At 47.9% G+C, this 11,520-nt stretch overlaps 2 protein-coding genes across 2 annotated transcripts in view; both read left to right on the top strand.

Annotated features, from left to right (window-relative positions):
• PROC (protein C (inactivator of coagulation factors Va and VIIIa)) overlaps positions 1-5,584 on the top strand; it is a 10,580-nt gene extending 4,996 nt beyond the window's left edge. Inside the window, exons 5-8 of the mRNA XM_010837954.1 lie at positions 6-203; positions 2,567-2,715; positions 3,650-3,767; positions 4,898-5,584. Coding sequence (XP_010836256.1) covers positions 6-203; positions 2,567-2,715; positions 3,650-3,767; positions 4,898-5,475 — 1,043 coding nt within the window. The 3' untranslated portion in view covers positions 5,476-5,584. The remainder of the gene's footprint in view (positions 1-5; positions 204-2,566; positions 2,716-3,649; positions 3,768-4,897) is intronic.
• Positions 5,585-7,105: 1,521 nt separating this feature from the next.
• LOC104987167 (ras-related GTP-binding protein C-like) overlaps positions 7,106-11,520 on the top strand; it is an 18,847-nt gene continuing 14,432 nt past the window's right edge. The window contains 1 exon segment of the mRNA XM_010837955.1: positions 7,106-7,225. Coding sequence (XP_010836257.1) covers positions 7,106-7,225 — 120 coding nt within the window.

Genomic DNA, 11,520 nt, shown 5'->3' on the forward strand with positions numbered 1-11,520 from the left:
CCCAGGCCCTTGGCCGGCGGGGCGCGTAGAGCCTCGGCGCCCTCGCGGCGCCCTCCGTGTCTGCCCAGAGGTGCGCTTCTCCAACTGCTCGGCGGAAAACGGCGGCTGCGCCCACTACTGCATGGAGGAGGAGGGCCGGCGCCACTGCAGCTGCGCGCCCGGCTACCGGCTGGAGGACGACCACCAGCTCTGCGTGTCCAAGGGTGAGCTCCCTCAACGGGGACCGCACGGGATCCCCGGGCGGTGAGCGAGCCACCGGGCTGAGCCCTAGGCAAGGGAGTGGGAGACGGAGGGTGTCCCCGACGGGTGTCGCGGGTGTCCTGCCCGCTCTTTCCTTCTCTTGCCCAACTTTCTCCAGGGGCCACTGCTCACCTGGGGGACGCCTCCTGGGGCAGGAGCACAGAGGTAGCTCCTCGGATGAGCGGATGTAGAGGGCGCGCCTCCAGCACCCTCCGCATCTATCCTGTGTGTGCTCAGTCGTGTCTGACTCTTTGCGACCCCGTGGACTGTAGCCCACCAGGCTCCTCTGTCCCTGGAAGAATCTTGCCTCTGTCCCAGGCAAGAATCCTGGAGCACGTTGCTATTTCCTTCTCCAGATTCTTCACCAGCTGAGCCACCGTCTTGGATGGCTTTACACCTCCCTTTACCGCTGGCTTCTCTGAAGAGAGCGCAACCTTCTTTTCTGTTTTCCTTTTTATACATTTTAATTTCTATCAGAGTTATATACTTACACAACAATCGGAGTTTGGCGACTCTTACCATGAATTTCAGCAGGTCGTTCCTCAGCGTGGATCTTCTTTCATTCACTGTGTAGCGCCTTTTTCATGTGGAAATTCACATCTTCTACTTCTAGGAATATTTCTTTCGTTATTTCCTTGATGGCTTGACCTTCCTGCTTTCTCTGTTCTCCGTTTCTGCGTCTTCTAATCGGATCTCTTCCCCCGGGGCTGATTTTCTAGTTTTATGATCTCTTCTATTTTCCATCTCTTTGATTCTGTGTTCTTCGTTTGGAGAACTTACCAGGACTCTATAGTCCAGTCCTTTTATAGTCCTTTTACTGAAGAAAAAAAAAAACAAAAACAGAAAATCTAACTTTTCCTTTTGAAGCAATTAGAGAGTCACAGGAAGTTTCAAAGAAATGCCTGGTGAGCCTGTGGCCAGTGGCCTTTTCTGTGAGACCATCTGAAGGCTCAGGTCACTGACAAAACCCTGTTGCTCAGATTCTTAGGTCTTTAGGCCATTTTCTGAGAGGAATCATCCAAACTCATGCTTGGGTGGTCCCAGCCTGGCTTCCAGCCCCTTGTGGGGGTGCAGGGGAGAGGAGCTGGCAGTTGCCCAGTCTGCAGGTGTCTGCGTGACTTTCTCTGGCCAGCCTTGTGTATCAGTCTTTCCTGTGGCGTCTCCTTGAGTCCTGAGCTCACAGTCTCTGGTTCACCCTCTTCAGAGAATATACCTAGGATCTTCTGCGGGGATCAGAGAGGACAGTCAAGTCACTGATGAGGGGTCGAGACAGAAGCCTAGGGCTCTAGCAGTTTCTTTGACAAACTCTCAACATTCCTGCCATACTACCTGCACAGCTTCCTCAGACACACATGGAGGCTTCCTGGGCATCTCTGGGGCTAAGCAGCCTGCTACTGCATCTCCTACGACTGGCTGAGGTTTCGGCTTCCTCAGACGACCAAGTCAGTCACAATGCCCCTCGGCTTCTGGAGCTTTGTTGCTATTGTCTCATCTCCATTTGCTGTCACTGTTCAGTCTCCCTGCTGATGGCTTCCTCTTGCTCCTGCAAGTCTGAATCTCTCCAGCCAGTGTGAAGGGCCCTGGCCTCAGTTCTGTTCTATGCTCTCTCTTCCTGGCAGAGGACCACACAACTGTGCTCAGAGCCACTTTGAGGTTCTCCAGGAGTGCCCACCTCCACCTACCCATGAGTTCTTACCTCTGTTAGGAGCTCGGTAACATCCTAGCGTGAGAGCTCACTGCGCGTCCCAGGGATTACTCCCAACAGCCCTGGTGTGTACTGAACTCCTAGAACTTGAACAAGCTGCCTCAGGACAGGCCACAGGTTAGAGATGCTGCTTGGTCTGACTCTTGCCGTTAAGTGGCACTGTTTGTTAACCGACTGACTGACCTGAGGGGCTTTGCAAGTTGATAGAACTACATGTCTAAGCATCATTTATCCTGCTGCTACTGCTGCTAAGTCACTTCAGTCGTGTCCGACTCTGTGCGACCCCATAGACGGCAGCCCACCAGGCTCCCCCATCCCTGGGATTCTCCAGGCAAGAACAGTGGAGTGGGTTGCCATTTCCTTCTCCAATGCATGAAAGTGAAAAGTCAAAGTGAAGTCACTCAGTCGTCTCCGACTCTTAGCGACCTCATGGACCGCAGCCTTCCAGGCTCCTCTGTCCATGGGATTTTCCAGGCAAGAGTGCTGGAGTGGGGTGCCATTGCCTTCTCCATTTATGCTACAAGGCAGCAAATGAGGCTGCTGGCAGGAGGTGGGCAGACATGGGGGGCAGTCTTGGGAGCAGTGCCTGGCAGGCACTCAGCTGCTTTCTCCTGCTTTCAGTGACGTTCCCTTGTGGGAGGCTAGGGAAGCGAATGGAGAAGAAACGCAAGACCTTGAAACGTGACACAAACCAAGTCGACCAAAAAGACCAGTTGGATCCACGGATTGTCGATGGGCAGGAGGCTGGATGGGGAGAGAGCCCCTGGCAGGTGAGAGGAGAGGCAGTAGTCCACCATCTGGGTCAGGAGTCACTGAGCCCAGTTCCTGTTCTGGAGGCACCAGTGGGGAGGGAAGTGAGCCTTTGCTCGGGGTGGGGAGAGGCAGTGCTAAGGGTAGAGGGTCCCAAAGAAAGATGGTGCTAACCTGATGAGAGAGGAGCAGTTGGGCAGGGTGGAGTGGGCACAGGTGTTTGTATCTACAGCACCCTTGGGTGCAGAGCAATCAGGAAGAAGTATAGCTTTAAAAATCAGCTGGAAAGATAATGCTGTGCTGGTGGTGTTTCAGGCAGAGGCCTGCCTGAGGGGAGCAGCGTTTGCATAGCAAAAGGCTAGGAGGGAGGGTTGACCCCTGAGTCCCTCTCCAGCTTCCCCATGGAAACTAACACTTACTTGATGTCTGACTCCCAGGCACTGGGGGTTAGGGTCCCCAGAGATCAATAACCTGGGGACTGGTAGGTCTTGGGGATCTCACCCCCAGGAAGGTCAGGATCCTAAACACACGGCAACCCAATGGGACCAGAGCTGGGATGGCTGGCAGGACAGGGGCTGAGGGAACCTGGAGGGGGACCCCCAAGGGCTCTGGGGGGCCTCAAAGGCTACCCGGGGGACTCGAGGCCCAGCCTTAGCCATCAAGGGTAGGAAAGACTCTTTGCATGCTGCTGAGGGTGATTATAGGAACAGCATGGGCAAATGTGGGGAGACACCCTGGAACAGGCAAACTCTTATCAAACGTGCAGAGGAGAAAGTGCCCAAAAGTCCATGCTGTGTGACCAGGGAACCCAGGAAAGACCTACTTATGCAGCCAGTGTGTTGAGCTTGAGAACCATACATAGGGCTGTGACAAGACCCCAGAGGCCTAAGCGGAGTTGTCAGAAAGCTGTGTTGTGAAGTTGCTGCCCACCTCCCCCCACCCCGACTCTTCCAGGCAGTGCTGCTGGACTCCAAGAAGAAGCTGGTCTGTGGGGCAGTGCTAATCCACGTCTCCTGGGTGCTGACGGTGGCCCACTGCTTGGACAGCCGCAAGAAGCTCATCGTCAGGCTCGGTGCGGGCTGGAAGCAGGCGGGAGGGTGGCCGGGTTTGGGGAGCCTGGTCTCTGGGGGGCTTGAACCCATGCAGAAGGCATCTGGTGGGAAGAGGGCTGTGTGCTCCCAGCCCGCCCCTCCCATGGTGGGAGTTTAGACACCACAGCACCAGGTAAGTTTGCACGTAAGGGGTTCTCTTTGAATCTGGTGGCCAGGTGTTTACATATGTGTGTTTGCAAGTGAGGGGGTTACACACATACTGTGTCTTCAGTCTCACTGTGTGGAGCAGGCTCTGTGTATGTATCTACAGCACCCTTGGGTGCAGAGACCCAGGAGGTGTCCACATGGCCTGGCCTCAGGGCTGCACTTCACACGGATTGACAGGGATCGACTGTGCAGTGGGAGCCCTGGCATCTGCCACAGCAGCCAGTTGCTCCCCTGCAACAGCCCAGGGTTCCCCAAGCCTGGGCCCCACTCTACCAATTTCTGGGGGTGGCGGCTCTCACTCCAACCATCATGCAAAAAGAAGGAAAAAGATATGTATTGAGAATGACTGACCAGACCCACACTCTCTGCCATTATGTCCAGCACAACCAAAGGCCAGTGGGCTCCCATGGGGCTGGGCTTGGAATAAGAGCCCCACCCCCACTTACTAGGTGCCACCTGCCTCGCCTGAGAAGACCTTGTGTCTTATGTGTGATCCAGATCTTTCTTCCCTGGTTAGAGCCTGTGTGCAGCTGGCCCTCCTCTGGGTCCTGCTGCTCCTGCCCTGCCCCCACTTCAGCAGGCACCCCATTTTCTCTTTGAGGCTCTGGTCTATGTCCCAGGTTTCCAGGGAGCTTCCCTGCTGACTGCCCACTGCTGGTCACTGCCCAAGCCTCACTGCTGCATCTCTGAGCCAGTCCTGAATTCAGACCAGTGTTTGCCCCTTTATGATGGACACTCGTGGGCTGTTAACCTTGATAGGGACCTGAGGCACAGCCCTGTGGCCCAGGACCTGCCAGGAATGCATGGTGACCACTCCCACTGTGGACCCATTCCCTGCCATCCACGAGGGCCCACAGGAGCAGGGCAGTCCTGCTAGCTTCAGCGGGGGCCCTGGAGAAGGACGTTCCCCCAGGCTCACTCTGACAGCCCCACTGCCCTGCAGGGGAGTATGACATGCGGCGCTGGGAGAGCTGGGAGGTGGACCTGGACATCAAGGAGGTCATCATCCACCCTAACTATACCAAGAGCACCAGTGACAACGACATCGCCCTGCTCCGCCTGGCCAAGCCTGCCACTCTTTCGCAGACCATTGTGCCCATCTGTCTCCCGGATAGTGGCCTCTCTGAGCGCAAGCTCACCCAGGTCGGCCAGGAGACTGTGGTGACAGGCTGGGGCTACCGTGACGAGACCAAGAGAAACCGCACCTTCGTCCTCAGCTTCATCAAGGTCCCTGTGGTCCCATACAATGCATGTGTCCATGCCATGGAAAACAAGATCTCTGAGAACATGCTGTGCGCTGGTATCCTCGGGGACCCGAGGGATGCCTGTGAGGGCGACAGTGGGGGGCCTATGGTCACCTTCTTCCGTGGCACCTGGTTCCTGGTGGGCCTGGTGAGCTGGGGCGAGGGCTGTGGGCGCCTCTACAACTACGGCGTTTACACCAAAGTCAGCCGTTACCTTGACTGGATCTACGGCCACATCAAAGCTCAGGAGGCCCCTCTTGAGAGCCAGGTGCCTTAGCATCCCCCGTCACTTGTGTCTGGGCCCCAGAGGACACCCTTGGATAGGGGCTGGATTGTTGAATGGCAAGATGGTGGACATTAAAAAAGGGCTTGCTGCAAGCACACCAGCTATGGCTCTGTCTTTTCAACCCTTTTCTGGGCTGCTCTGGAGGGAAGGATTTTTGGAGCATCTACTGCGTGCCCCACACTTTATGAACAGAATCTTATTTAACTCCTACAGCACCTCTGTGGGGTAGGAAGGAGCGTATCTGAGGTTTGTGGCATCTGAAGCTGGTAACATATAGGAGAGCTCGCTTAATGAAAAAGAACACAAAATGGGACTACAAAAGTGTGAGAGCCCCTTCCAGGACTTTGGAAGGAGCTTGTGTGAGTCAGGGATCCTGATCCAGAGTAAATCCACCTCTGAAGGTAGAGATTGCAGCTCATACTGTATGGGAAGAAACAGGTTCAGGAAGTTTTGCATTGTGAAGCCAAGACCCAAACTGGTCTGACTTCCATCGGGCTGCCCCCCTCTCTTCCTGCTGGCTATGGAGGCCAGCATTGGCCTGGTGTGAGGAGGAGCCAGAGACCCAGAGGGGTTGGTTGAGTCCAGAATGAGCTCATACTGTAAGTGGTGATGCTGTTTAAGAACAATGTCACACAATCAATAAACAAGAGGCTCTGTCTTGACCTGGCCTTATAGGCGTACCTGAATGAGACAGAGAAGTAAGTTAGGATGCACCCAACAGAAAGGGATAGTGGTGAGATAAAGCCAAAACAATTAGTCTAAAGTCATCAGATTAGTCTAACTCTACGTATGCCTCAGGCAAGTTACTTCTGTTTTCTGGGCATTAGTAAAATGAAGATTAGATTGTCAGCAGTGGTTCTCAACCTTCACTGTACTTTTGAATCTCCTGGGGGGCTTTCAAAAACATGTCCATCCAAATTCACTTGCAGAGATTCTGGTTTAGATGATTTAGATGGGGAATCAAGACTTAGAACTCCTCAGCTCATTTTAATGTGTGACTAGGTTTGAAAGGCACCGACCAGATGGTCTTTAATCACCTACTTGGGTAGGTGCCATGATGCTCAGGGCCAATGAATATAAAGAAAGTTCAGCACAGGGAGTTCCCTAGGGGTCCAGTGGTTAGGACTCTGAGCTTTCACTACAGTGCCCCAGGTTCACTTCCTGGTCAGGGAACTAAGATCCTGTAAGTCTCAGGGTACAGCCGAAAAAAGAGAAAAGAAACAATAAAAACAAACAACAGTATAGCACAGATCAATCAACGGTACAAGAAACCTTGACTTATGATTACACCCCGCTTCTCAGGATCACAGCTGCTGCATACAGACCAGAAGGGACACCAGGACCCACTGAATTCTCTATGTGAAACACAAGGAAAGAAGCATGGTGGAGAAGAGGCCTGTAGGATCCATCTCCTTAGGACCTGGGGAAGGGTAGGTGGGACCGCTTGGGGGTAGGAGGAAGCCTGGCCCGGGGCTGGTACCATCTGCTGATTACTGCTTCAGGCAAGTGTTCCCAACACTCGCAGTGGGACATGACAGATTGGGAGAGTGACAGCATGCTGAGGTCTTTACCCCTGTAAAAGATTTCCTAGGTGAGTCTCCTGTCAAGGTGGTTAACTAGCATGGTAGAGAGAACTTCTGGCATCCCAGCTGGAGGAGACCTGCTGACCTGCTCTATAGTGAAACTGGTGAAAATTATTAAACATTTAAAGTTTCTAGAAATGGCCCTAGGGGCAAACAAAGTAAGAACAAAATTACAGCTTTTAAACCAGTATAAGTAAACTTGATCTGTCCATAGAAGGCAAAGAAGGGAAATAAAAGTAAATGAGCAGCATGTAAAAATTAATGGTATTTCTACATGCTAATGGTGAACATGTGGAAACCAAAATTAGTCATAATACCACTTCCAATCACTCTAAAGAAAATGAAGCTCTTAGATATTAGTTTAATAAAACATGCACCAGATCTGTGTAATGATATTTACAAAGTGCTGATGAAAGAAATTAAAGAAGACTTAAATGCATGGACAACAGAAGGTTCAGCACAGCGAAGATGCCAGTTTTCCCAAAGTTAAGCTGTAGATTTAACACAATTCCTATAAAAATCCCAACAGGTTTTTTGTAAACAAGCTTACTATTTTATGTGTGTGTATGTGGAAAATGCCTTGAATAGCTAAAATACTTTAGAAAAAGAAGAAAGAATGAGAAGGCACTCCACCCAGCGTCACGGATGATGATCTAGCTGCAGTGATGAAGACTGTGCAGCACTGGTGGAGGGAGAGACACACAGATGAATGGAAGGGAAGAGAGAATCCAGAACAGACTCACACAGCCATGGCTGTCCGATTTCTGACAAAGGTGCAAAAGCAATTTGTTAGAGGAAGGAGACCCTGTCAACATGTGGTACTGGTACAGTGTGGCATCCTTAGGCTAAAAAATAACCCCAATCTAAGTCTCACAGAAAAAATAGACAAAAATTAACTCCATATGGACTTAAATATAAAACTGTAAAATGAAACAAGAAGAAAGTATAGTTAATGAAAACTATGGAGTAAGATGGAAATAATAAAGATAATGTAACTGGGTTAAACTTACCAATTAGAAGAATTTTTTTAATAAGAAAGCTTTTTCTTTCAGAATAAAAGATAAATCTGACAATATATTATTTACAGACAACATAAAATCAAAAAACACTGAAAGATTGAAAATAAAGAATGTTAGAAATTCCTCATTGATTTGAATGAAAAGAAAGCTAAGATAGTGATTTCAATAACTGATAAAATGGAAATCAATGAAAAATATCACAAACAAGAAGGATGGACATCAAATAATGATAAAAGAATCAATCATGCATAAAGATATAATCATGATAAAATAATATGTGCCTCTAACAATATAACCTCAAAATATATAATCCAACAATTGACGGAAGTGCAGGGAGAAATAAGCAATTGTACTTGGAAATTTCAAAAAATTCTCTCAAAAGCAAAAAGTTAAACAGATTAAAAGCAAATTGATATATAGAAGATTTGGACAATAAAATTAATAAGCTTTTTTTTTTTTTTAGCACACTAAGTTCAGTTCAGTCACTCAGTCGTGTCCAGTTCTTTGCAACCCCATGGACTGCAGCACGCCAGGCCTCCCTGTCCATCACCAACTCCCGGAGTTCACCCAAACCTATGTCCATTGTGTCAGTGATGCCATCCAACCATCTCACCCTCTGTTGTCCCCTTCTCCTCCTGTCCTCAATCTTTCCCAGCATCAGGGCTTTTAAATGAGTTTGTCCTTCACATCAGGTGGCCAAAGTATTGGAGTTTCAGCTTCAATATCAGTCCTTTCAATGAACACCCAGGACTGATCTCCTTTAGGATGGACTGGTTGGATCTCCTTGCAGTCCAAGGGACTCTCAAGAGTCTTCTCCAACACCACACTTCAAAAGCATCAATTCTTTGGTGCTCAGCTTTCTTCACAGTCCAACTCTCACATCCACACATGACCACTGGAAAAACCATAGCATTGACTAGACGCAACTTTGTTGACAAAGTAATGTCTCTGCTTTTTTAATATGCTGTCTAGGTTGGTCATAACTTTCCTTCCAAGGAGTAAGTGTATTTTAATTTCATGGCTGCAGTCACCATCTGCGCTGATTAGCACAGTAAGAACATTCACAAAAATTTACTGGTCCACGAAGGAAAAGCCACAATAAATTCCAGAGGCTCAGAATGATATAAAACATATCCTCTAGACAAAAGGCAATGAAAATAGAAATTAATAACAAAAAGTTTTAATTGATGTGGACCCTCTTTTTTTCTTGGTGAGTCTGGCTAAAGATTTATCAGTTTTATTTATCTTTTCAAAAGTTTAGTTTTTAGTTTCATTGATTATTTTTTTTTAAAGTCTCATTTATTTCTGCTTTGACCTTTTTTATTTCTTTCATTCTAGTAACTTTGGGTTTTTTGTTGTTGTTGTTGTTCTTCTTTTCCTAGTTCCTTTAGGTGTAAGGTTAATTTGCTTATTTGAGATCTTTTTTACTGAGGTATGCTTGTATCACTATAAACTTCCCTCTTAGAATTGCTTTTGTTACATCCCATAGATTTTGGAATTCCCTGATAGTTCAGTTGGTGAAGAATCTGCCTGCAATGCAGGAGACCCTGGTTCAATGCCTGGGTTGGGAAGATCCACTGGAGAAGGGATAGGCTACCCACTCCAGTATTCTTAGGCTTCCTTGGTGGCTCAGCTGGTAAAGAATCTGCCTGCAGTGTGGGAGGTCTGGGTTCGATCCTTGGGTTGGGAAGATCCCCTGGAGAAGGGAAAGGCCACTCACTCCAGTATTCTGACCTGGAGAATTCCATGGACTGTATAGTCCGTGGGGTTGCAAAGAGTCGGGCACGACTGAGGGACCGTTATGTGCATAGATTTGGGATTATCTGACTTCAGATATTTTAAAATTTCTTCTTTGACTTTTTGAGTGATCTGTTGGTGACCATATTGTTTAGTCTTCACATGTTTGTATTTTTACTTTTTCTTAAAATTATTTTTAGTCTCATAGCATTGTGGTTGGAAAATACACTTGGTATAATTGCAGTTTTCTTAAATGCATTGAGACTTGTTTTGTGGCCTAGCATGTGATCTATCCTGGAGAATTTTCTATATGTACTTGAAATTCGAATGTCTATTCTGCTTTTGGATGGAATTTTCTGTATATGACTGTTAAGTCCATCTTATCTAATATATTGTTTGGTCAATATTTTCTTATTGATTTTCTGTCTAGATAATCTGTACATTGCTATAAGTGAAGTATTAAAGTCCCCCACTATGATTGTTTTACTGCCAAATTCTCTTTTTTGTATGTCAACATTTGCCTTATATATTGAGGTGCTCCTAAGTTGAGGGCATATATATTTACAATTGTTATACCTTCTTCTTGGATTGACCCCTTGAGTATTATGTATTGTCCTTGTCTTATGGTACAGTCTTTGTTTTAAAGTCTATTTTGTGTCATGTACCTATTCCTGAATGGATAAAAACTCAAGCCTCATCTATATGTTGTCTACAAGAGACACTTCAGCTTTAAAGACCCAACACAGATTGAAAGTGAAGGGATGGAAAGATATTCCATGCAAATGGAGACTGAAAAAACCTGGGGCAGCTTTACTATATTAGACAAAATGGACTTTTTTTTTTTTTTTGGCTGCACTTGAGTGGCTTGTGGGATCTTATTTCCTTGACCAAAGATTGAACCCATGCCCTCTGCAGTGAGAGCATTGAGTCCTAACCACTGGACCACCAGGGAATTCCCAAGAAAATAGACTTTAAGACAAAAACTGTAATAAGAGGTTTAAAAGGTCATTCAGACCAGATCAGATCAGTCGCTCAGTCATGTCCGACTCTTTGCGACCCCATGAATTGCAACACGCCAGGCCTCCCTGTCCATCATCAACTCCCAGAGTTCACTCAGCCTCAAGTCCATCGAGTCAGTGATGCCATCCAGCCATCTCATCCTCTGTCATTCCCTTCTCCTCTTGCCCCCAATCCCTCCCAGCATCAGAGTCTTTTCCAATGAGTCAACTCTTCCCATCAGGTGGCCAAAGTACTGGAGTTTCAGCTGTAGCATCATTCCTTCCAAAGAAATCCCAGGGCTGATCTCCTTCAGAATGGACTGGTTAGATTTCCTTGCAGTCCAAGGGACTCTCAAGAGTCTTCTCCAACACCACAGTTCAAAAGCATCAGTTCTTCAGCGCTCAGCCTTCTTCACAGTCCAACTCTCACATCCATACACGACCACAGGAAAAACCATAGCCTTGACTAGACGAACCTTTGTTGGCAAAGCAATGTCTCTGCTTTTGAATGTGCTATCTAGGTTGGTCTTCTTTCCTTCCAAGGAGTAAGCGTCTTTTAATTTCACGGCTGCAGTCACCATCTGCAGTGATTTTGGAGCCCAAAAAAATAAAGTCTGACACTGTTTCCACTGTTTCCCCATCTATTTCCCATGAAGTGATGGGACTGGATGCCATGATCTTCGTTTTCTGAATGTTGAT

This window comes from Bison bison, unplaced genomic scaffold (assembly GCF_000754665.1).
Source record: "Bison bison bison isolate TAMUID 2011002044 unplaced genomic scaffold, Bison_UMD1.0 scf7180017864088, whole genome shotgun sequence".
Lineage (NCBI taxonomy): Eukaryota > Metazoa > Chordata > Mammalia > Artiodactyla > Bovidae > Bison > Bison bison.